This window comes from Maylandia zebra, linkage group LG4 (assembly GCF_041146795.1).
Source record: "Maylandia zebra isolate NMK-2024a linkage group LG4, Mzebra_GT3a, whole genome shotgun sequence".
NCBI lineage: Eukaryota > Metazoa > Chordata > Actinopteri > Cichliformes > Cichlidae > Maylandia > Maylandia zebra.
The window spans coordinates 21184157-21208101 of record NC_135170.1 but is presented as its reverse complement, the minus strand read 5'-3'; the positions used below and the strand labels follow the sequence as shown (position 1 = coordinate 21208101).

At 42.4% G+C, this 23945-nt stretch overlaps 1 protein-coding gene across 6 annotated transcripts in view; it reads left to right on the top strand.

The window, feature by feature from the left end:
• Positions 1-20148, top strand: part of cep112 (centrosomal protein 112) — a 137846-nt gene extending 117698 nt beyond the window's left edge. For 5 of the 6 annotated variants that reach the window (XM_004558319.4, XM_076883145.1, XM_076883144.1 and 2 more), the window contains 4 exons: positions 5471-5560; positions 14468-14569; positions 18965-19029; positions 19823-20148. In XM_004558319.4, coding sequence (XP_004558376.3) covers positions 5471-5560; positions 14468-14569; positions 18965-19029; positions 19823-19826 — 261 coding nt within the window. In that variant the 3' untranslated portion in view covers positions 19827-20148. The remainder of the gene's footprint in view (positions 1-5470; positions 5561-14467; positions 14570-18964; positions 19030-19822) is intronic. The other variant, XM_076883142.1, reaches the window with a different exon arrangement.
• Positions 20149-23945: the final 3797 nt, after the last annotated feature.

Sequence of the window (23945 nt, the reverse complement as noted above, 5' to 3'; positions counted from 1 at the left end):
CCATCCATCTCTCCTTGAGGTTAGCACCTCCTTTATTATTTACTATTAGATCAGTAGCCATGCACACACACACCGCCTTGTTCTACTAAAGCTGGTGTGTGTGTGTGTGTGTGTGTGTGTGTGTGTGTGTGTGTGTGTGTGTGTGTGTGTGTGTGTGTGTGTGTGTGTGTGTGTGTGTGTGTGTGTGTGTGTGTGTGTGGGCGCAATCCACAAACTGTCTCTGCTTATGTATGTCTGTGTGCTTTGTGCGCCTTGTGTATGTATCTGCTCCTACCCTTGTCTGTGTGTGTGTGTGTGTGTGTGTGTGTCCTTGGCTGGAGGCGGTGCAGTGTGAGGTTTTTGCTGCTGTCTGAAGTCGTCCAGCCTCAGTGTCATTAGAGGATCTCTTTAATCCAGACTTTGGGAGAAACTTCTGACAGCACGCTGCAAATAGAAGGCCCCGCCGCACATGAAGAGCAGCTCAGCTCCTAACAAAACACCAAGTTTAAAGAGGCCCCTGGCCTTTTTTCCTCCTCCCACTATTCCCTCCCTTCTTTCTTCTTTGCTTTTCTTTTTTTTTCTCCTTGCCCTCTGTTGCTTTTACTTCACCCTGGGGAAACATGCTCGCCTTATCTGCGCAGGAGGACCACCCAGGAAAGATGACTAAGGCATCGTTGTGCCTGTGTGACGCCGCGTGTATGTTTGTGTGCGTACGACGCAGTAACTGCGCACTCATTTGACTGCAGAGTGTAGCGCTCACATTTTTAGAACTTTTGCTGTTAATATTAATGCATGCCTATACCTGTATGGATCGCTCTGAGCGGTGTGTTTGTTGGTGCTTGTGTGCGCGTGTGCCTCGCTAATCCTTTGAGCCAAAGTTTGGAATGAAAGGCAGAGGCACTTTGCTGATGGAGAGGTGAGAGAGACCTCTAAGCCCCCAACCGATGTACCGTGCGCCAGAAGTAGAACCGCTGCCCCTATCTCTTCACTCCGGCCACGTGTTTTGTTTTTTTTTCTCCTTCACGTCCCTCCTCCTCTTCGGTATCTTGCTGTTTCTCATTTTTCACCTTTCTGAACTTTCTCTCCTCTTGCACTCTTCTGGATGCGGTCACATTTCTCTTGCTGTCTTCTCAAGCTTTTCCTTTGCAATTTGCTTTTCTCACTTTCTTTTTTACACCTTTCACTTTCAGGCTTCCTTCGTTCATACCCAACATCTCTTCCTAAGGAAATCAGACCCCCCCTCCTCCTCCCTTACACCCCCACCCCCTCTTCCTGCCCTGTTTTCAATGATCCCAGTCAGTCTGCATGACTGATACAGACCATATCACCCTCAGCATCTGGAGACATTTTTGCTGAATATTATACACATGGTCATTCATGTACTAAAGAAAAGAACTGTGTGCGTATGTTGACTACTTGTGTGTATCTGCAGTACATGTTATATGTACAGTACAGAGTTACAACAGTGGAAGTTAGACTGAGAAAATGAAGAATCAATAATGAAGCACCAGTTGGAGGTTTTGTGTCTGAACAAGTGCCCTCATTGATTAAAGTCAAGGTCAGACAGACCATGCACATCAGCTTCAGCACAATGTCTGTTGCTAATTCGCTTAATATGACCATTGTGTCTGACGGCAATAATGACTGAGTATCTGCAGCTCTTTCTGACTCACAAAGCTGTACTGTTCATCAGCAGAAACATCCCATATGATTCTATTAATGAAGGAACCAGGGTTGAACTTTTGCACTTAGATTTGCTTTGAGTACATCAAACGTAGAACCCACAAGAAAGAGAAAAACACGTCACCAGTGGGGTCAGCCTCACTTCCCAGAAGATGAGGTCGAGAAATTTTGTGTCACATTGCGGGGAATCACTAGTGGGACAGGAAGAGATGGGTGGGGTGTGATCTGTTAAGGACGCTTATCTATATTGTCTGCAACGGTGCTGTTTTAAGAATAGTTGTAGGTGACATTAGGGTCACAGTGGGTAGGTTTTACAAGATGATAGCAGACGTTTGCAGCTTAATCATAGACTGTATATAAGAGATGGATGCAGCCAACTTGATGTTTGCCACTAGTTTTTGGTCTCTGTTGTTTGAAGCCTTCGTGTTTGCATTTTGACGACAGCTATGCTACTTTCTTTGCAGCCAGAAGTGATTATATTTTAAAAGAAACGGTGCTGCTGTTACCGAGCCTGGTTAGTAAGACACAGTTAGGTCCATATATATATTTGGTAAGAGACAACTTTTTACCTCAATAAATTTTTAATTAAACAACTCTGATGCAGTGCAGACTTTCAGCTTTAATTCAGTGGGCTGAACAAAAAGATTGCATAAAAATCTGAGGGACTAAAGCGTTTTTTTAACATCGCTTCATTTCAGGGGCTCAAAAGTAATTGGACAGATTAAATACAGGAAAATAAAATGTTCATTTCTAATACTTGGTTACTACTCTATCCAAAGAACGTTTTTCCAGAACTGTGCTGGCTTTTTTAGATGTTGGGGTTTTGTTTTTTTTAGCCAAGTTCAATCTAGCCTTTCTATTCTTGGCACTTATGAGTGGCTTGCACCCTGCAGTGAACCCTCTGTATTTACCTTCATGCAGTCTTCTCTTTATAGTAGACTTGGATATTGATACGCCTACCTCCTGAGTTGTGTTGTTCACTTGGTGGGCTGTTGTGAAGGGGTTTCTCATGACCATAAAAATTATTCTCAATATCACTTCTTGGGATTGTTTATTAGCATCACTAATAAAAGTGTATTTCGTAATATTGGGGCAAACAGACTGGGGCATCCACCACTGTTGTCTTCTGTGGACCTCCAGGTGTTTTTGCGATGCTGAGTTCACCAATGCTTTCTTTCTTCCTCAGGATGTACCAAACTGTAGATCTTTCCACTTCTGATATTGTAGTAATTTCTCAGACGGGTTTTATCTGTTTTCACAGCTTTAGGATGGCTTGTTTCACCTGCATGGAGAGCTCCGTTGACCACATGTTGTCTGTTCACATCAAAATCTTCCAAATGCAAGCACCACACCTGAAATCAACTCCAGGCCCTTTAGCTGCTTAATTAATAATGACATAACAAAGGAATTGGCCACACCTGCCCATGAAAATAGCCTTTGAGTCAAATGTCCAATTACCTTTCCCTTTAAAAAGAGAGTGACACATGTTAAAGAGCTGGAACTCCTAAACCATTCATCCAATTTGAAAGATGGGAGTCTACTTATTATATAACTATATTCGGAATATGTTTCAGTAAATGGGTATAAAAAAACAAAACTTGTGTCAGTGTCCAGATATGTACTTCAGACAGAAGTACCTTGTGAACACTTTGTGTTACTGTGGGACACCGGATATGCCTGTAAATCTCGTCGTCTCTCTTTTCTAAAACTGTTAGAAGTTTGTCTCCAGCACAAACAGAAACGAAGGTACAGTCACTAAAAGAGCACTTGTTAAATGGGCCCCCTGTTGGGATGATGGTTAAAAAAAGAAATAACGGGGTGGGGGGTGGTAGAGTTACTACGAGTTTACAACATTATAAAATGAAGGTATGTAGGATATAAACCTTGTTTTTAAAAAGAAACACATTTTATTTGTCATATCACGGAAGAGAAGTGCTTTACCCACAATCCAAAGTTGAAATGGTCACTGTTACCATGGGAAAGTATTTTTTAAGATTTTTTTTTCTACACTCTCCCAAATGTTTAATTCGTCTCAAGAGACCATCACCACAATAAGCTGTGCATCTCTCTCTGCCCCTCTCCTCCAAACCCACTCCCACCCAAAAATAAATACTAGTCCTTGCATGCCTTCTCTACACTACCACTACAGCTACTTAAAGCTCTTGTAATTCATGTCAACTCCACTGAAAATGCTTTTCTTAGTGTCACTGAGACTTTGATTCGTCAGTAAACAAAATGAAATGATGAAATCAAAGGCAAAGGCTTTCACAGAATGGAGATGTAGGCTACAGTGGGGTTGTGACTAGTTAAGAAATACCCTGATTAATAGGATAAGCACGCTGGAAATGGGCCGCCTTTCATGTTGAAGAGCTGAAACTGACCTCGACGTGCTCTAGAGTCATGTTGGCCGATTAATGTGTGCTGAGAGGGGAAAAAAATCCAACTACCAGAAGCCTAAATGAAGCCTAAATCACCTGCGTCAGTGCAGTTGAGGTTAGTTCACACTGTGTTTTAAATTAGTGAAAGAAAATGGTCATATATGAGATAAAATTGCCAAGAGGATCAGACACTGTGAAATCGGAGTGTATTCAGTATAAAAATCTAACTAACAAATCCAAGTCTGTGTTTCTTTTTTTTTTTTTACTTCGTGGTGTAGTTTCCAGAGAAGCTCTACCTAAAAGTTCACCCCGGCCCTAAAGCCTTGCAGTCTGCGCATGATTTATGTCAGTGGACTGAATCGTAGATCAGGCGGTCATGCCTATCACCTGGACTACGTTTCCCTCGGCTCGGAGAATCAACAAGTCAACACCTGGCCTGCTCACTCAACTCCAGTGGGGGGAGACACTGTGGATATTGATGTTAGCCAGTGCTACACTCACACTTCTTGGAGGTGTGTGTGCATGCAAGTGTAAATGCACGCCCGTGCTTTCATCTTAAGATATTTGTGTGTGTGTGTGTGTGTGTGTGTGTGTGTGTGTGTGTGTGTGTGTGTGTGTGTGTGTGTGTGTGTGTGTGTGCACACGCACACTTGCACGTGTGTACATATCAGTCCCTGCTTTCCATGCAGGCTAATCAAAGATGAAGTGTCCACATGTGCACTCGGAACATCTGGTTCTGGGTCGTACGCAGGAACTGTGCTTTGCTATCACTTACGGGCAGAAAGGGGGGAAAACTGCTTTGTGCGTTTCTTTTTCTTTCTTTTTTTTTATTCTTCTTTCTTGCCTGAGTCTTAGAAAGCAAAATAGATTGAATTCTTTATTGGTACCTTGTGGGGAAATTTGATCGGCACAGGTACTGGAATACATGCGAGAGGGCTCGTTATCCACTAAATGATACAGTGTATGTTTCTTAGTACTGCCAAGGAAAGGAATAAGAACTGCAGCTTTATAAAAGACTAGAAAGTTTGTTTGTTTCCATACTGGGGAAGTCTTTCTTTATGCCCTTGTCTAAAAATAAGTTTAGGGTTAATGAGGGCAGCTTCATAGTAATTACTGAGATTGCTTTGTTAATAGCCTTTTACCTCCCAAAAAGTAATCACAAGCTGTATCTCTCTTCATTGTCCTTCTGTCTATGTTTGTGTACTCTATATTCCTATTAGTTTTCTCCATCTACTTGTTTTTTTTAGCTCTGGTCTTGAGTCTGGTGTAGCCTCTTATTGAGATAAAGCGTGCATCTGTTTGCAATCTCAAATGTAACTGCAGATTAATGTCTATCAATTTGTGCCACGTAACACTTAACGCCACACCGAATTCGAAATGTTTTTCTCTTTGCGTCAGTCAGCTGACTGACTGTCTCTCCCTTCCCTCAGGCTCTGCAGGAAAAGGTGGAAAGTCTACAGAGACAGCTGCACTTGGCAGAGAAGAATCTGCTAAGCAAAGAGCTGGAGACTGAAGAGAAGGTGACAAGTTTCTCTTTTTCTCTCCATATCTCACCATCTCTTTCAAATGCTTCTGAGAAATGTACGAATGAGGCAAGACCGCCTTACCCAAACTGATTCTCTCGCCAACAGTATTGCTACATCCCTCTCGCTGCCCAGCATTACCTTTTTTAACCCTTTTTCATCAGAATTCCTTTTGGTTCGTGCAAGCACACAAGGCCTCATCTTTGGCCCCTCGTCGTCTTATGTCACCAGTCCCTCCCTCCCAATTTACCAACCTTACTTGATCCTCCAGGGGGCCACAAAAGGCAAACAAAATAGATTTCCCCCCTTCCTTTCCTGCCCTCCCCTCATCACTCTGCCATCTCTCGTTCTCCTGTTCACAGCCAGAGATATGCCCCCTCGCACATTTCCCAAATTCCTTGAGATCTGGCTTCAAGAGCCAGCGCCTAGGGCCAGGAATGCCACCGCTGCCTGCGTTCAAAAGGGAAGCCTCTGTGTGCACACATGCCGACAAACACACACCCACAGCTCTCTAGAGCGCCCTGTAATCAGGCTCTGTTTTGACCTTGACACACACAGAGAAGAAAGCACTAATGACTACACTCACACAGGAGGTTGTTCTTTTGTACTGTGGTATGTACACCAAAGGCATTCGCTCTCCTGCGTCCCCCTCTGATCCACCCACTGACCCTTGTACACACTTCACACACCCATTGCGCACCTCAGTGTCCAGCCTTCGCAAATTTTCAGGAAGAGTCCAGAGGTTTTTAGGAGCCATTGATCACTGTGCCAGTCCCAGAAGCAGGGTCATATGGTTTCCTATGACTTAGGAGCTGCTGAATCAGGAATCTACCTGCTCCCATGTCAGGTGAGGGGTTGGGTTGAAATTTCTGAGTGTTTTCAGCATTAATAAGTATCTCTGTATATCATAAAGTATACTTAAAGTGAGTGTATGATTCCTCATTTGTTTTAGGGGTCCTCAGTGCACACCCTCACTGTGTGAAGTGTGCATCTTGTAGCTCTGAGGCTGCCCTCTCTTTGCACCAACTTTCTTCTGACTGGCTGAGGCTGCTGTGCTTGAGATGACCATATTAAGTACATCCACTGTTGCTGACATCACACAGATGCAGACTTGAAAAAAGCTGTCTGAAACCAAGTGTTTATAAAACAGTCTGAATTTAGTCCATTGTAACAGTTGTATGACAGAAATTAATGGAACACAAACTAGTTCCCCTTAAAGGGTACAGCTGTTGTATTGCAACTTCCACAGTGTTCTCCTCTTTTGCAAAGCTTCATCACAGTTTTATTAGTCTTGCTAAATTTTTGATTGCGGTGCCACTAAGATACATGAATTATGATGCTGATTCCAAAAATGTTGCCTTCTGAAGCAAAAACAGCAACACTGCGATTGAAGCAAAGAACGGGTAAACACGACTAAAAATCTGTTTAGCATTTGGTTCCAATTTTAGGTGCTTGACAGTTCTTTTTTTCACAGCCACTAACACATTTCGCTAATCCAGCACAGATTGTTTTGCTGTAGCAAAGTTGGCAGCGCAGAGATCAACAGGAAGTGAGCCATCGTAGAAATAAAGGAATGTGAGCATGTGCCAGAAGAGCTAAGAACATTGCAGGGCAGCTGAGATCGGATCTGGAATGATGGGGTTTGAAGGTTTTTAATAAGGTACAGCAGCTAATGTTTCAGCACAGAGTATGACTTCATCAGAGGGAGAAGAGGAGGCTTTTGGCAATGTGGATGTTCAGAGTGCCTGCACCCAGCTAATAAGTGTCTCTCGTAGCATGAACAGGTTTTACGTGTGTCTAGCCAATACCTTATTCCGAAAGAATGTATTATTATACATCCTGGGTTTGTGAGACATGTCTATCCACTGCTCTTTTTATGCTTGAATAATCACTCATGAAAGTTGTACGTTTCTTTTATCTTATCCACCAAAGTTTTGCTGCTTTTAGCGAAACCTGAGGGTAATTTTTTCCTCACTTTTCTGATATTGTACCCGTTCATACCTCAGCAATGTCCTGCTCCTGAATTGTTACACGTCACAACTGCTGATGTGAAGCAGACTTTGGTGTTGTTTCGGCTTGTTGTGACCCCTCTATCACAACAAGGCACAAGAGTGTGTTTCCGGTTCAGTCTCTGCAGACAGTGGCGTGATGTACCTCAATAGTTAGAATAACTTTCAAGACCGTAGTGGTTTTTTTGTTTGGTTGTTTTTTTTAAGGCATAGGCAGCCTGTATTCCAAGGCTGAAGAGGAAAGATGCCCACAAGCAGAGGAAAAAGTGCACCTGGAAGACAGTAACTTGGGAAAACTGCCACATTAGCTCCTCTCGCAACTCGTTGATCAAATGCCAATTTTTGCTGATTTATTTCCCCAAAGAACTTCTGTTGACACCCTCTACAAACAAAAATCAGAGTTTTACAGAAAACAAAGTGCTGTGCTGAAGGAAAGACGTACAGATGGTTAACTGAAAATCAGTTGCTGTACACCATTCTTTACTTGACATATTTTACCTAAAACCAACAAAAGCAGGTGCAGGTTTTGCACCTGCACATGTTACTGTATATGAATGTTGGTCCTAAGTGAGGCTAAGCAGGCTGAGAACCCTGAAAATAAGCTGACTGTGGTTCGTTGTCATTTGTTTACTGCAGCTCTAATTACATAGATGCTCAGCTAATGTAATGAAACTGACATTATATCTTGTAATAACATTAGCTAGCTACTTGTCAACCATCCTAGCATTTCAGTCTGCGCGCTGTTTTAATAAAAGGATTTATTTTTAAGTATAAAAGGTCATTATTTCATGATTGCTCACCTTACTCAATTCAGTTGAATTCTGCTGATACTGGTACCAACTACTAAATTTCTAGTGTCTTGACCTCCCTAATTAGGACTCGAGCTAACTCATCTGGAGATCTAATGGCCCAGGAGTCATTCCTCCTGCGCCATCTTTGAAGTCCACTGCCTGGTGCGCATGCATTGTTGGTGCATTGTAATGTAAATTCTCCGTGGACTTGCAGGCATGCAGACATTGACCCAGACCCTCAAAATGACAAAATGTACACTACCAAGCAAACTTATGGATAAATATGGTAAATGTGGGGCGATTGTGGCTCAAGAGTTGGGAGTTCGCCTTGTAATTGGAAGGTTGCCGGTTCGAGCCCCGGCTTGGACAGTCTCGGTCGTTGTGTCCTTGGGCAAGACACTTCACCCGTTGCCTACTGGTGGTGGTCAGAGGGCCCGGTGGCGCCAGTGTCCGGCAGCCTCGCCTCTGTCAGTGCGCCCCAGGGTGGCTGTGGCTACATGTAGCTTGCCATCACCAGTGTGTGAATGTGTGCGTGAATGGGTGGATGACTGGATATGTAAAGCGCTTTGGGGTCCTTAGGGACTAGTAAAGCGCTATATAAATACAGGCCATTTACCATAAATATGACCAAGAATGTAGGTTACAGTTAGTTATGTGGAAGTATAAGTGGTTATGAGGCCATGTTGGCATTTGTAAGTCATGTGAACAATGTCTTTTTTTCCATTGTCAGCGTCCGGCAACTTTATAGTATCTTGTCGAAAATGTTTGTAGGTGCGTATTAGCATCGTTTCTTAGCGCAGCTTGTCACAATTATACCTTCGTGGAAGCGACTGGCTACATGATATATTGACTCCTGCCTCATATAATGCTCTTGGTCAAGAAAACGACATAGTTTGCATGCAACTATCAGGATTAATGTACATTACACATGTGTTAGAGATGCTGTGGACAGAGTCTGCGCATTGTTTTTTATTTGCCATTAAACCTAAAGGTATCCAGTCTCCACACACCAATAATATTGCCCTGGTTTATCTGCCAAGATGTGTCTTTGTAATCCGATCCCTCTCATGCTAAAACAGCTTTTCTGCCCAGACTTCACACAGATGTTGCTTGCCTTACACTAGCAGGGCCCTCGCAGGCTCCCCCACTCTAAAATGGCAGATCATCAGCTCGCTGTGTGGTTCAATTCTCCTTGAAGACAGGAGCAGAATATTGAAGACTACAGCTCTTTGTATAAATACATAATGATACAGTGGGCATGGCGAACTGTACAAGTTTTAGAGATGTATCCTTGTGCAACACGGGAGCTCGGTGTAATAAAAAATAAATCATGTCTCTAGTTGTTTTCAGTATTGATGCAGACATAAAAATGCAGAGGAGCTGAACTTAAGTTCTGTAGGCTGAGCCTTTTTCCTGTGTGCTGTTTTTGTTGAGGCACATTACATCAGCAGCCACCAATCCATCCCATAGTTCTAACAACCTCACTAAGATCTGTAGCCAGTTCTAATCTCCTTCTGCCTTTCCTTTTTTTTTTTCCTTCTATTTTTTCTCCCTCATTTCTGTGAAGCGGTTTCCTTTTTTCCCTCTCGCAGCAAAGCGTTTCTGAATTCAAATCGCTCCTTGGTGAACTCACTGAGTGCCAACTCAGTGGATGTGGAGGCGCAAACTTTGTGAGTGGCGTCATTTTTGATGTACACCCTTGTTCCTGACAAGGTTTTTGTCACTCGGGAACAAGGGTGTATATCAAAAATGTCTTTCCAGCAGCTACCCCCACTCCTCTTCCCTCTTCCACCTCCAACCCCCCAACCTGTCCCACGCAAGCCTGTGCACACACACATACACCCCAACTTCATTAGCATACATCAAGCCTCCCCAACAATGTGACAAACTTCATTTGAACGTTGAAAGTGTTGAGGGCTTGTTCCTTTCTGCTGGCAGCTGTCAAAAACCATGCCATGTGACGGTACCAAACGCAAGGGAAAGTCAAAACCACAATCTAAAGACTATATATAGATGAAATGTTGTCATTTTAAGATGACTGGGAGGGGAAAACGACTGCCGCTCCTCACAGTCTTCAAAACTAGAGAATCACGCTTCATCAAGAACAAACAAAATCATCTCTCAAAGAGCTTCTGAGATGAAACCAGATTTCTCTTTAGAAAGTCAGCGTCCCTTTTCATTGCTCAGGGAAAATAGTGGCGCACTTTTTTTCTCTCTGTGATTCCCTTCCTCTCTTTTCTTTCCTATTCACTTGCATCTACAGTCCGTCAGTGACCAAAGAACCTCATGGAAGGTTTGATCAGCAGTATTGTTCAAAGGCATCAAACATCTGTCCTAATAAGTGAGGAGCCTTTTTTCTCAGATGCCGTCACGTCTCCTTCCACCTGTCAGAAAAATAAACATGCCTTTGCTGCAAAAATCATGTTGAAAGAAAAGTAAAATGTGTTTGCGTGAAGAAAAGGAGAGATGCAAGCAGAGGGACCTCGGATAGGGCAGGAAAATGCAAAGTCGAAGAAACAGCATCTCTTAGGAAACGAGTCAGACATCTGCGGAGAGTTAGATGCTTCTGTCTTGAATTTTAACTCCATTGTGAGACATGGTGGAGTCAGAAATTTGAATTGATATTATACCTATTCTTGTCTGCTTTATGCTGTAACTGCTGTCTGTTAGATGTGTTGTTATGAACAAAAAAAAAAAAAAAGAGTCCTGCTTCCACCCACACATGTTGCATAGTAAACTGTGGCTAAGCTTTAGATCAGGGAAGGCAAATGTTGTGGTCTGCTACACTGTAGAAAGAGCAGAAATACACCCTCAGGTTAAAGGAGCCCTATATATATGCTTTTCCCTATGTACTCCTATGTACTCTCTTACAGTGGTGGATGCTTAAATTAAACATGGCCAAAGTTTGAAATAATGAGGTATGCACAAGCGAGCCAAAAGCTCAGGCTTCAGGCTGCTCTAAATTGTACACAAGTTTCTACTCTTGGATCTCTGTAATGTTAGTATAGACATCAGGCGCACAGCAGCCCTGCCTCTCCCACCACCACCACTGCCATCACCTGCTATTCAAACGTTCTCTTTACGAGGGGCAGCCAATCAGAAATTTGATTTAAAGCTATGCAATTAACTTGCAATCTTATTGCCTATGAAATGGCAGCTTTGAAGATGGAGACCAGGTCTGCAATTATTCTCAGTCAGCTGCTGTCTTCAGAGCGACTTTAGTGCATCAAGACGGCAATAAAATCGAGTCCGTTAGATGGAGTCGCTCTGCTACCAGTTTGCAATCAAATGAGATCAAGTTGGCAATTACTTGTAATCTGTTTGTATAAGACAAACTTGTCATCTACAGGAATTTAGCGTCCATCCAGAATCTCTTGGATCTGAAACATAAATTCAACAATTCCTCCACAGATAGTGACATAGTTACGATTTAACTGCAGCACAACATAAGCACTTGGCAAACTTTAATTTTTATATAAGATCCAATACAACCAGCTGCCAGCCAGCTATGGTGAGTCTGTTATTGCAAAGAAAAGCGTCATAGACAATGGGCACTCATCGGTGCAGCATGTTAGCAATCTGCTTGTGTTTATAAATTAGATGGCAGTTATTTGCAAAGCCTTCACCAACCTGTCTAAGAGCGATTGTAGTGAGTCTGAGTCACATCACTATTGTTTGGAGGTCGGTTACCTCCTACCAGGCAACCTGTCCAATCGCTTTGCAATGAAAAAGTTGGTTGTGCAACACCCTCAACCTCTGGGGGACCAGTTAGTCGCCGCAACTACTTGCAGCCAAAAAAAAGATCAATGCAATCAGCAGGAAAACACCACTTTTCCTAATCACATGCAGGCTGCTTTTCTATTTTTAATCTTGTGTGTGACTGAGCTATAAAACATCTTGTTTCAGAGGATGAACTGAAGGGCTGCACAAAGGGCTCGGTGAAAGATAAACGTATTATTTTGAACTGTGACTCATCCAAAGCTGCTCTAGGACAATCCAAGAATGACAAATATGCAGCTGGAAATTTGTATAACAGGTATAATTCATCTGGATTTGAGGTGTATTTTTGTGTTTGTGTGTTCATGGAATATGTATGTGCTGTGCTGTTCCCATCATATTATTTTATGATGGGAACAGCAACAGAAAATTCAAGTAATATTTTCTCTTGCAGCCACTCTTTCAGCGCCATAACCATGAAGTCGTTGGTGCGAATGTAAGCTGTATGACCTTACCGTGTCATATAATACATGAACTTTTCTAGTTTGTCGCCCTTACGACCGTATGTACATCATCCAGCCGCCGTGAATGCGTTATTGCTGCCTTGCCGAATGTATGGGACAGAAAACGAAGACAGCATTGCCGCAACGGAGCTTGTAATTTAGGCAAAGCGGATTTCTCGTTGCTGCGGTGACGGCACCATACATGAATCAAGAATGCAACACTGAGGAACTTGGCTTTTGAAGAATCTAAGACTTATATTCAGAGTGGTTGGTAAGGGATGTGTTTATTCAACCATTGTTTATTGCTTCGGTCTGAGGTAGTGAAGTGTGTTTTGTCTTGGCTTGCCGTTTTGTTATGACTACAGGAGCTGCTATAGATAGAGACAGACATTTTGAAAATCTGCACTCCTCTTCGCTTGAGCCCTTTTTTTTTTTTTTAAATCCTGAACATTCAAATTAAAGCTTCCAAGTTTTGTTTTGTTGGGTTTTTTAGCCCTTGTTTTTTAAAGGCCTCTCTTTCAAATTATCCTTGACTTCATTTTCACACAGCACGGACAAAAAAAAAAAAAGACATATTTTTGTAAACTGATGGATTCTCAGCCTGACGTTATTGGTCCAACACTTTCAAATGAATAGGGTAGACGGAGCCTGAAAAATTGGCAAAGTTGTGGCAGACTAATCTACAGCACACTGTGCCGAGACAAAGTGAGCTGCTTCATGTTGGGATCATTTATACTGAGGGTTGCTTTGAAGTGCTTCCCAATCCCTTTCATTGTGCCCAGGAAGATTAATTAGCCAAAGCCAGAACAATCAGTTAAATCCACAACAGGAAGATTATTTTAGGGAAACCAATCTTTTTTTTTTTCCCCCTCCCCATCCACCCACCGCCCCCACCACCTCATTCACGCTCTCTTCACTTGAAAGACTGATGAGAGGTGGGGATTGTGGGCATATTCTTAACGCTAGTGGACTTTGGCTCTGTAAAACACATTATGGTCATTTAAAATGCTCAGACTCTCTCCCCTGGTTACACCTTGAAATATGTTGGGGAGGAAGGGGGACAACTGTTGCTTTTCACGGGTCGAATTAATCCCCCGAGCTCTGTTAAACTATTCATCAAGCTCTGAATTAATTGATTCGGCGACTCTTCAAAAAATGCTGTAAATGTTTTTACAATACTGTTAAAGCGTGTATCTGCGTTTGTGTGTGTGCGTGCGTGTCCATACATGTGTGTTTCTGGGTAAAAAGTGGGGGTTGCGCTAACCAAACCCTTTTCAACTTCTATAATCAAACTCTGGTTTAGTGGAGTGTAATTTAGCCCCAGACAGACTTCCTCCAGTCCTCCCCAGTGGAGATAGCTAGCTAGCTATTGAGCCGCTGCTGCTGCGTTTGATGTGTCCTGCCCTCCACCATGGCCCTGTCCTTTTCCAAACCCAGCTGTCTTGAGCCCATAAGTGCTTTGTGTCAGATCTCGCTGTAGTCACTATCATCCAGTAGGGGGTGTTGCGCAGAGCGAGTAATGTCAGTCTGCGGACCCCCTGTGGAGATGTGAAGGAGCTGTGAAGAGTGAGGGAATACTCTGAGCCATGAATAAAGAGGGGATACCCACAGTGTGTGTGTGTGTGCGCCTCATCTAAGGGAGTTGTTGGTTTGGCCTGAAAATGCATACATGTGAGTGTGTCTGTGGAAAGAAAGAAATACTTATTCAGCAACAATACCACAATTGTTATCCAGTTGAGACACACCGTTTAAGAGCGTCTCTGGGGCATCAGAGACAACAAGAGAGTGCATGATTACTATATATTACTTAATAAGTATTATTTGATTAATGTGGTGCCTTACTTTCTTGCTGACTATGCATCTTTCCAACCTCTGTCTCCTCAGGTAACCATGGTGCATAAGGAGTATGAGGAGAAGATCAAAGGTCTGATGCCGGTGGAGCTCAGGCAGGAGCTGGAGGACACAATCAGCTCACTGAAAGCTCAGGTGAGGTTTGATCTGATAGAGGCAAAGCCAGAGCAAGAAAGATGTGTTCAGTCTGTTGAACATCTCATTGAGAATCCATTCATTTTCTTCCATTAACAGCATTATAACTTATAAAGTCTTGAGCTGGGAAGTAGGTACAGCGATTTGTTAAGACATCTGCAAAAAATTTAATGGATATACAGTCTTTAGCTCTTTACCTCAGCTTTCAGTATGTGTCCATGTCTGTTTACTCTGGAGGAGGTTGTAAAACTTGGTGAAATGAGTTTGATAGTGTCCGATGAGTCAGTGAAGCTCACTTCAGCCTGATGACACTCATACTGAGCGATACTGAGGTCAGTATTTAAGGATAGCTGCTGTTAGCTGGCATTAGTGAAAAACTTTGAAGTGGCTCTGACACTGTGGCAGGAAAAAAAACGTCGTACAATGAGGGGATGTAATGAGAAATGGGTACCATCCTTCATATATAACTCTATAGTTTTATATCTGAAGCGGTAGACACAAATTAAAATTTTCACTTGGCTGGTCTTTAGCCACATACATGAAACACCATTAGGCAAAGCGGCGATGTTCGTGTCGGCCACTGTATTCAAGCTGGCGGGGCGCCATGGTGGCTCCCGTGAGCCAACAGCTGCTCCTTTGCATTTTTATGGATTATTTTTAAGTTTATGAGAGTGCATCAGTTTGTTGGAAGATGTAATTACTAGGGGTGCAACGATACACAAAATTCACGGTTCGGTTCGATACTTTGGTGTCACGGTTCGATATTTTTTCGATACAAAAAAAACGTTCATGCATTTTTAATTTGTCATTTATTAAAATTATAAATATATATTTTAACTCAAAAGTACAGTTTTTAAATTTAACCCTAACCCTTGTGCGTGTTTTTTATTTTGACAGCGAATGCGCACCTGCGGACCACTTATGTGCAGCCCTGGTTATTTAGCTCGTCATATTGCAGCCACAGAAATTCTTTTGTCCATGAAACCATAAAGCTGCACTTTCTTTTTGCCTTATAGTCTGATTTGTCATAACTTCTCCGTTTTGTGGTAAGCTTTTCTTTGGCTGTCACTTCTTCACCCTGACCTGTCTTATTTGGCTCAGCAGAACTAAAATATATATCTGTCTGTGAAGGTTCTCAGTCATCCAGGTCATCGTAGTCAAATATATATCCTGCTGCTTTTACACACGGACTCACATAAGCTCAGCGATTCTCTGCGCGATCAACCTCTCACATGTTTAAGCTGCGGGAGATTTCACTTGTCATGTTTGCATAGTAAGCTAACGATTAATAAGACGATGTCAGAGGAATTGGTGCACAAATTATCATCACTCACAGATCAGTGCTGTCGCTCTCTATACACAGTTCGCGCGATTGCAAAGTGAAAGCAAAAAAACAAACGCAAATTCAAACGCGATTTCAATATGTCACATATTGACAGTGGCTCACCGATGCCAATGACATAATTACCCAGCTACATTTCTGAAAGAATGCAAATGCATTGACATATATTTTTCCTTCCTACAAAAGCCCGACGGGCAAGGCAGAGATCGATTTTGGTAGCCCGACTGAAAAAATCGCTAGCCCCAGGACGTCAGGCTAGCGATATTGCAAGCCCTGTATCTGATTGAGGAATCATGCATCTTTGGAAAAGAGAGTTTATTACAGAGAAATGTCTCTTTCCAAAATAAAAGCTATATTATCCGCTTCTTCTGGGTTATATTCTCAGCAGCATAAGGAGAATCATGTGCTAACAGCTGTCTAAATCACTCGGCTAAAGTTAGTAGCATGCTTGTTGTTTTTGTCTTTGCACTAGGATGATGTCGGTGTAAATGTGCAGTCATATTCGTTGTGTTCCCACTAGTGCTTTCAGGTTAATCTCGTTGAAATGACCTTAACACCACAACATGGCAAATCTCCGTTAACGAGCTACCGCCGATCGCCCCGTGCATGGGGCTAGACGGCCAACACGTTAACGAGCTAACTGCGCTGACACACTAGTTCCCACCCATGTAATTGAGCATTGCATGGCACATCCAACATACTGTTTTACTTTAGTCCATGACTCGCTTACCTTCAGGGTCATACGTCACATGAAAACCAAAATAATTCCAAACGCCAGATCTGAATGAGGGTGGGGGAGGTGCCCTGCGCTCTTCCTTCTGACTATGCTGTCTGTGTTGAGCGCTCAGTGGATCTGCGCTCGACAGTGCAGCCTAGGCGGAGTAGTCGAACGCAGATTCACTGAGCGCTCAACACAGACAGCATCGTCAGAAGGAAAGTTGATAAAATAAATTACAAATGTTGTATTGTTCGATACATACGCGTACCGAACCGAAAGCACTGTATCGAACGGTTCAATATCGATACGAATATCGTTGCACCCCTAGTAATTACATACTAATCTATATATGTTTACGAGTACAATATTCTTTATTTCTATTAAAGAAACTGAAAACATGACTGTATCTGTTAGTAGTTTTTAGGAATAGATCTCCAGGCTTATTCAAGGGTATTCAAAGCTCTTCTTTGGATGTTGGCTGTCTTTCATATTCTTTGTCAAGATGATCCCCCACTGCTTCAATAATGTCGAGGTTTGGGCTCTGAGGATGGCAATCCATGACTGAGAGCGATGTTTCATTGTGTGTTTTTGGATTGGCATTGTATTTGAGATTATTGTCATCCTGAAAAATGATTTTTTTCTGCCACTCAGACACTTTCCAGATGGTACTGCTGGGTGGATTTAGTTTGCTGGGTGTAGATATACAGACAATGGATGTAAGCTGCAAACATGCCAGATTTGATCATATCTGCTGATTTACATCCTTAACCCCCAGGCAGGTCCCATGAAACTATACAGTATGGAAGTGATCGTATGCAGATCCACAACAAACCACACATAACAAAGACACATACAAACAATATACCATCCTCAGGTAGAAGTGATCACAGATCAGGTTGGACATAAGCCATTGCCTGAGATCTGGAGAGCATTCTCTTTATTTTAACTACTAAACTATTGCAGTGTTTACTTCCTTTTGTTGTTATTGCAGGATTTTGTGTGTTTTCACTTTCTTCTGTTATAAATCAATCAAAACTGAGGTAAAGCCCTCTGTATGAAACTAGATGTAGACTTATTTGTTTGAGTGAGACCTCTCTTCCGTGCAGTTTCGGCGTAGCACTCGATCATGGCCTCGGCATTCACTTCGGACCCTGCTGATCCTCTCTGCAAATGTTAATCTCTCATTGTCTTCCCCTCAGATCAAACAGTCAGCCTTTGCATAACCGCACTCGTACGTTTCTCCTCCGAGCCGTGTCCTTTGTCTCAGCATTTACATTGTAAATAATTTTGTTGGAATAATAATAATAACAGCGTGCAGTGCAGGTCTCTATAAAACGCTCTCATCATTAACCCCTGCCTTGTTCAAATAGCGCTTCCAAGATCCCGTTTCATTGGACAGACCGCAGCTCTGCGATCAGAAATGTTTATAAAATGCGATTCATGACCAGAGCGGCCTCTCCTCTCATTGACAGTGTCTTGGGTTTTGCACATTAAAGTGCATTATTTTATTACATAGTTTGAGAAAGAAAAAAAAAAAGGTGCACAGAGTTTCCGTGTCTCTGGAGGCATCCAACCACATTTGGGTATGGTTTTGCATATACTTTCCCAGTGCGAAGTGCCAAATGAAATGCTAGAACTTGAACTGAGGTCTCCCCCACAGAAAGGAATGTACCCTCGGCTCCAGTACGGTAGTCCCAGAACAATGCGGATTCTTTTGGAGCTGTGATTATTCTGCCAGGCTCTAGATGCCGTGTAAATGTAGATGGAGTTTATTTTCACTTCAGCGAAGCACACTTCATAAATAAACCGGCACTTTGTAGCCAAACAAAAGAACGGTGCTGCCTCCTAACCTCGGCTAACCTGGGCCTGTAATCTTCCCAGCGTGCCTTAACCCCGCTGCCCTAATCTCCTGACCCCCGGCCCCCGCTGTCGTGACCCCAGGAGTCAACAACCGAGCTTTTCTTCTAAAAAAGCACAACCGACCTAAATCAATCAAACCCTTCTCCACTTCCAATTCCTGTGTCCTGATGAACCAGTTCTTGCTTCCTTCATACTGAATATATTTGAACTCTTTACCCCTTGAAAGCCAACTAGGAGTAGCTTTTGATGCTCTTTTCTAACCTGAGTGGTTTCGGTCATGTTTCAGGCCTGATTATGGATATGATTGGATTTGCAATTAGAAGTTAGTGAAGGTGGTCTCTGCCTTTGCAGTTACGCTTGTAAAAACATAGAAAACTCTTCTAATGGTCACCAAACCACGTCTTTGTTTCGTTTTCGAAACTCGTCATAATGGTGGAAAGAGTTGAAGATTACCCCGTGCCGTTCTCTGTTTCAGGTTAACTTCCTTCAGATGAGAGCCTCTTTGCTACAGGAAGACCTGGATGCCTGTCGCAGCAGCAGGTGAGCATGTCGATCTGAAGTAGGCCAGAGCAGTAAAACTTTATGAGAAATGAGTAAAATGACAGAAAAGGTTCTGGTAATTCGTTCCCAAACTATTCTGTAATCATAATATATGAAGTTTTTGTGTTTACTGTGGACCGTTAAAAAAAAAAGACTACAAGTTAGTGGAAAACCAGGATTTTTTTTGTCATTTCATTGTTTCTCTTTACTTACAATTACCTTGGTGTAATATGAATGACCATAAATCAACAGAAAATGGTGTAAAATGTATGAAAATACAGTTAAAAGGTCCAAATCCGTGCATTGAGTCACATATTTTGAAGCTGTCCAGTGGGCCAGATTAGAGTCTTTGGCGGACCGATTCTAGCCCCATGGCCTTACGTTTGACATCCCCGGTTTTGAACCTACAGAAATGCATGTGTGTAGTACACATCATAATCAGTCTGCTGCCTTGCTTTAAAGGTGCAGATACGAGCTTTGTCTTTGACTAAGACAGCTTCCAGTCTGAAGGGCTTTAATTGCTTTCCCTGCATCCATCACACTGTAAGAGCCATTTATGTTTTTGCAACTATATACATGTGCAGCGATGACAGCGCCCTGTCAGACAATGCCGCAGCTCACGTCTGTGTGCGCAATGCTCCCAGGACTGTCACTCACGGCAGATCACAGGAAAACTGTTATTTCCCTGCACTCTGCCCTCATTCCTAAAAGTGACTGTGAGTCAGTAAGGAGTGAGTAAATCAGAGCCGGTTTGCATTTGTGTTGAAATTACGACGAGTGTCTCTCTGCACAGGTAACAGCACGGTAACGTCAGGCTGATCTTCCGCCCGGACATGAAGGACGGCGTCGCCGATCAGGTGTGAGCACTGTTGGCTGTTACGAGTATTTCACACACCTGCCACGTCATCTTTTACTTTGAAAGACTGTTTTTTTTCTCTCCATTGGTTTAACATCTGAAATATTTATTCATTGTCAGATTTTAGTTTTGTCTTGTTCAAAAAAAAAAATTCTCGTGTTTTTAGCTTTTTGTATTGTTGTTTTTCATATCATTATTAACTTGATGTTATTGATGTTTTTTTTAAATATATCAACTGCTTTTAATAAAACACTTTGCTTCAGTTTTCTATTGTCCTCCTATTATTTTTTCCTTATTCCGAGCATGTTTTTCATCTTCTTCAAATACCTCATAATTAATCCCTTATTTAGGGGGAGCTGTGCCATTGCCTTTGTTTTTCAATGACCACAAAATGCATGTTAACCAAGATTAGCTGTGTAAGTACAGTCCCAGACCTTGAAATCCCATCTCCCCATCACTGTTTAGCATTGCCTTTCTGCTTAAGACCCCATTTGAACTGTAAAGAGTAGTTGGGGGGGTTTGTGGTTGTTTCAGATAAAGACCGCCGCAAGTCGACTGTTTGAATCTCAGGCCAAAGGCTACAGTCCTCGGCCCCAGTGTTTCTGCCTCAGCGCACCACTTTGTGTTTTTACCAGCGACTCAAACCCAAGCCGATGATGGAGTCCGCAAAATGGTCACCCCGTCTCCAAAGTCTCCAGCTCAGAGGCTTTTTGATGATAATAACATTTGGTGGCTCCATAATGAGCCATTGTCTGTTGGGTGCTCTGTATGGTAGGTGAGGAATGCATGGGCTCGAATTGATTTTTGGACAGTTTGGAGGTGTTATTAAATCCCTTAAATCAGATTGGATTTCAAAGAGAGGCGTCTGCACGTATTTGCACTGGAACGGCTTTTCTTCTGACGCCCGCAGTTCGCGTGTTGCCGTTGTCCGTGACCTTTTTCCCGCTGTCTCCAAATGAAACACGATTCCCTTTGCTCTGTATTTATTTGATGTGCTGATTCTGCTGCCCAGGCAGAGACAGAGGAGAAGAAGAATAGGAAAAAAAAGAGACAGAAAGGAGAGAGGAGTGTCAAACCAGCAGGAATTTAGTCTTTCAGCACAAAGCCTTTGTAGAGCGTGTTGTTTCTGGACGAAGTGCACAGAGGAAACATAGCTATTACAACACAGCATCTTCAGCGCATGCCTGTACATCTAAGGAAGTATGCGAAAGGGTGGTTTGCATGGTGTTTGTAATTACATTGCCTCTCCTCTCATTGACAGTGTCTGGGGTTTTGCACGTTAAAGTGCATTATTATTATTGCATAGTTTTAAAAAAAGAAAAAGTGCCGAGGGTTTTCGTGTCTCTGGGAGCACCCAACCCAAATGAAAGTACTTTGTACATCATTTCCAACCACTTACAGAGACAAGTTTTAATAGCAGGGACTGTATGTGAACATGGCTGCTGCTCAGTATTCAAGTTAGGTTGGGACGTGGTACTGAGCTCCTGAGTCTTTAAATTTCAGGTAGATCAGCTGGTGTCTTTGATCAAATTTAAAAAGAAAACTTTCATCGATCCATCACAGATTAGCTTTAAAAAAGTTGGCGTGTTTCATGGCCAGTGAGTGTTGTAAAAGCACCCGGCACACATCCTCTCGTCTTAGCCAAAAAAAATGTTTTTCTGGGCCGTGAGCGTGCACAAATTGTTTCAAAAGCAGAGCAAGATTTTAACTTTCCATCTTTGGCTGCGGTACACAAATTCATTCTCATGTAATTCTGAGACAGTCAGATGGGAGACATTTGATGAACTAACACAGAATCATCCAGTCTTACAGATGCTGACAGTGCAACACTGGTTTAAAAAATCTTGATAGTTGTTAATAAGTAATATTAATAACAGTTGCTGAATAATTTGTTTCCTAAACATTGGTTGTGTTCTTGCATTGCTTCAACGTTAGCTACTCATACATTTATGTACAGTCCCCATAAACCATTACCTACTTACATATGTTCAGTATGGGACCATTTTGAAGGGCAAGGCAAGGCAAGTTTATTTGTATAGCACAATTCAACAACAAGGTGATTCAAAGTGCTTTACAGAGACATTAGAAACAAGAACAAATAAAAAGCATGATTAGGGGGCAAAGACCTCATAATCGTGTCCTTGTTGCACCATTTTCTACAGGAATTGTATTTCTTTCCCACGTCTCTTTACTCTTAATGCTCAAATATAAACTCATCTGCCGCTTTATTAAGGACATCTTACCTTCAGAAGTGCTTTAATTCTTCATAACTGGAGGTTCTGGAAACATGACATGACAGAATCTCTCACTTGCTGCAGCTGACTCTATTGGATTGAGATTTCCAGCCTTTAAAGGCCATTTGACTAACATGAACTCAATGTCATGTTCAAGAAACCAGATGATTTGAGCTTTGTGACATGGTGCGTTATCGTGCTGGACGCAGAAATCAGAAGATCGGCACACTGTGGTCATAAAGAGATGGACATGATCGCCAAGAGTGCTCAGGCAGGCTTAAACGATTCTTATTTGGTACTAAGAAAAAAATCCCCCACTACATTCCACCACAACCAGCAGTGTGAACCATTGATATAAGCCAGGATGGATCCAAGCTTTATGTTGTTTACTCCAACTCCACTGCTCTAAACCTACTAACCCTACCATTGGCGTTTTGCAGCAGAAATCACGACTCATCAGAGGCAACATTTTTCCAATCTTATCCAGGTGAACTGTAGCCTGGGTTTCATTATATTATGGCAGGAGTGGCACCTGGTGTGGTCTTTTGCAGTCCATCTGCCTCAAGGTTCGACATGTTGTGCGCTCAAAGATGCTCTTCTGCATACCTCAGTTTCAACATCAACAGGGCATTTTCTCCCTGAAAACTGCTGTTCGCTGTGTGTAAAAATCCCATCAAATACTCATACCAACCATGCCACAATCCAGCTGACTTAAATCACCTTTTGTCCCCTTTCTGATGCTGATTTTGAACTTCAGCAGGTGTCCTCAGCATGTCTAACACGCCTAAATGTGTTGAGAAGCTGATTGGCTCATTAGATATTTGCGTTAATGAGCAGTTAAACAGGTGTACTTACTGAAGTGACAGTGAGCCTGTATAAATTCAGCTTGATTTATAGTTGCGCCTTATGAGGTTGCACGCTAGCTACAGAGCCTTGGTACATAAATACAGAAACTAAGCAGCGTGTCACGACTAAGGCAGCTTTAGAGAAAACCTTACATAAACAACGTAATTATGACAAATGTAAGGATTAACACGAGGCACCATGCAACGTGAAGGAAAGAATGTAAACTTGGGTTGTGTGAGGCATGGGGGGATTAAATTCAATATGGTTGTAGTGTTGCTCTCATCCATTGAAGTGTAACAGTGAACTAAAAATCTGAATCAGCAAGAGTCCCATTAACCCCAAAATTGACGTCATCACTGTAACTGACGCAACCGAGCCGACACACGTGGTATTTATTAGCTGCTGTTTCCTGAACCTGCGCCTGCTGATGGGTATTTGCTTCAAACGGTAACAATATCTGCGTCCTCTTTTTACCTTTACATCAAAAAGAGATGTTTTACGCCCGGATATTGTCTCCTGGGTGATTTTTTTTACTGTAAACACGAGAACTGACAGAAGTAGGTGCAAATTTTTTTTAAAAAAAGTTGGAGATCAAGCCACATCTGGTTTAACCTCTGCATAAAGATCATCTATAAAAAATGTCAAACACCCACTCCCGAGTCTGTCATTAGAAAGAGGGCTGCAGACGCGGTTAGACAATAAGACGGGCACTTTGTTTGAAGCATACGGAGCTATTAAGGTTGGCTGTAGATCTAAAGGTTAATGTGTTCTTGGGCTTATTTAGCAGAAGCCCGTTTTCCTCATTTACACCCAAATAGGCTCCAGCCATAACCTTTCCTTTAATCTGTGTTATTACTCGGACATAGTTTCACTCTAATTGATTGTCCACCAACCAAATTACCTCCATAATTGTGCTTGTGTAAATACAAGCCATGAATGTCATTTCCACAGAGCAGACATGGCCCCATTAAGGATCAAAG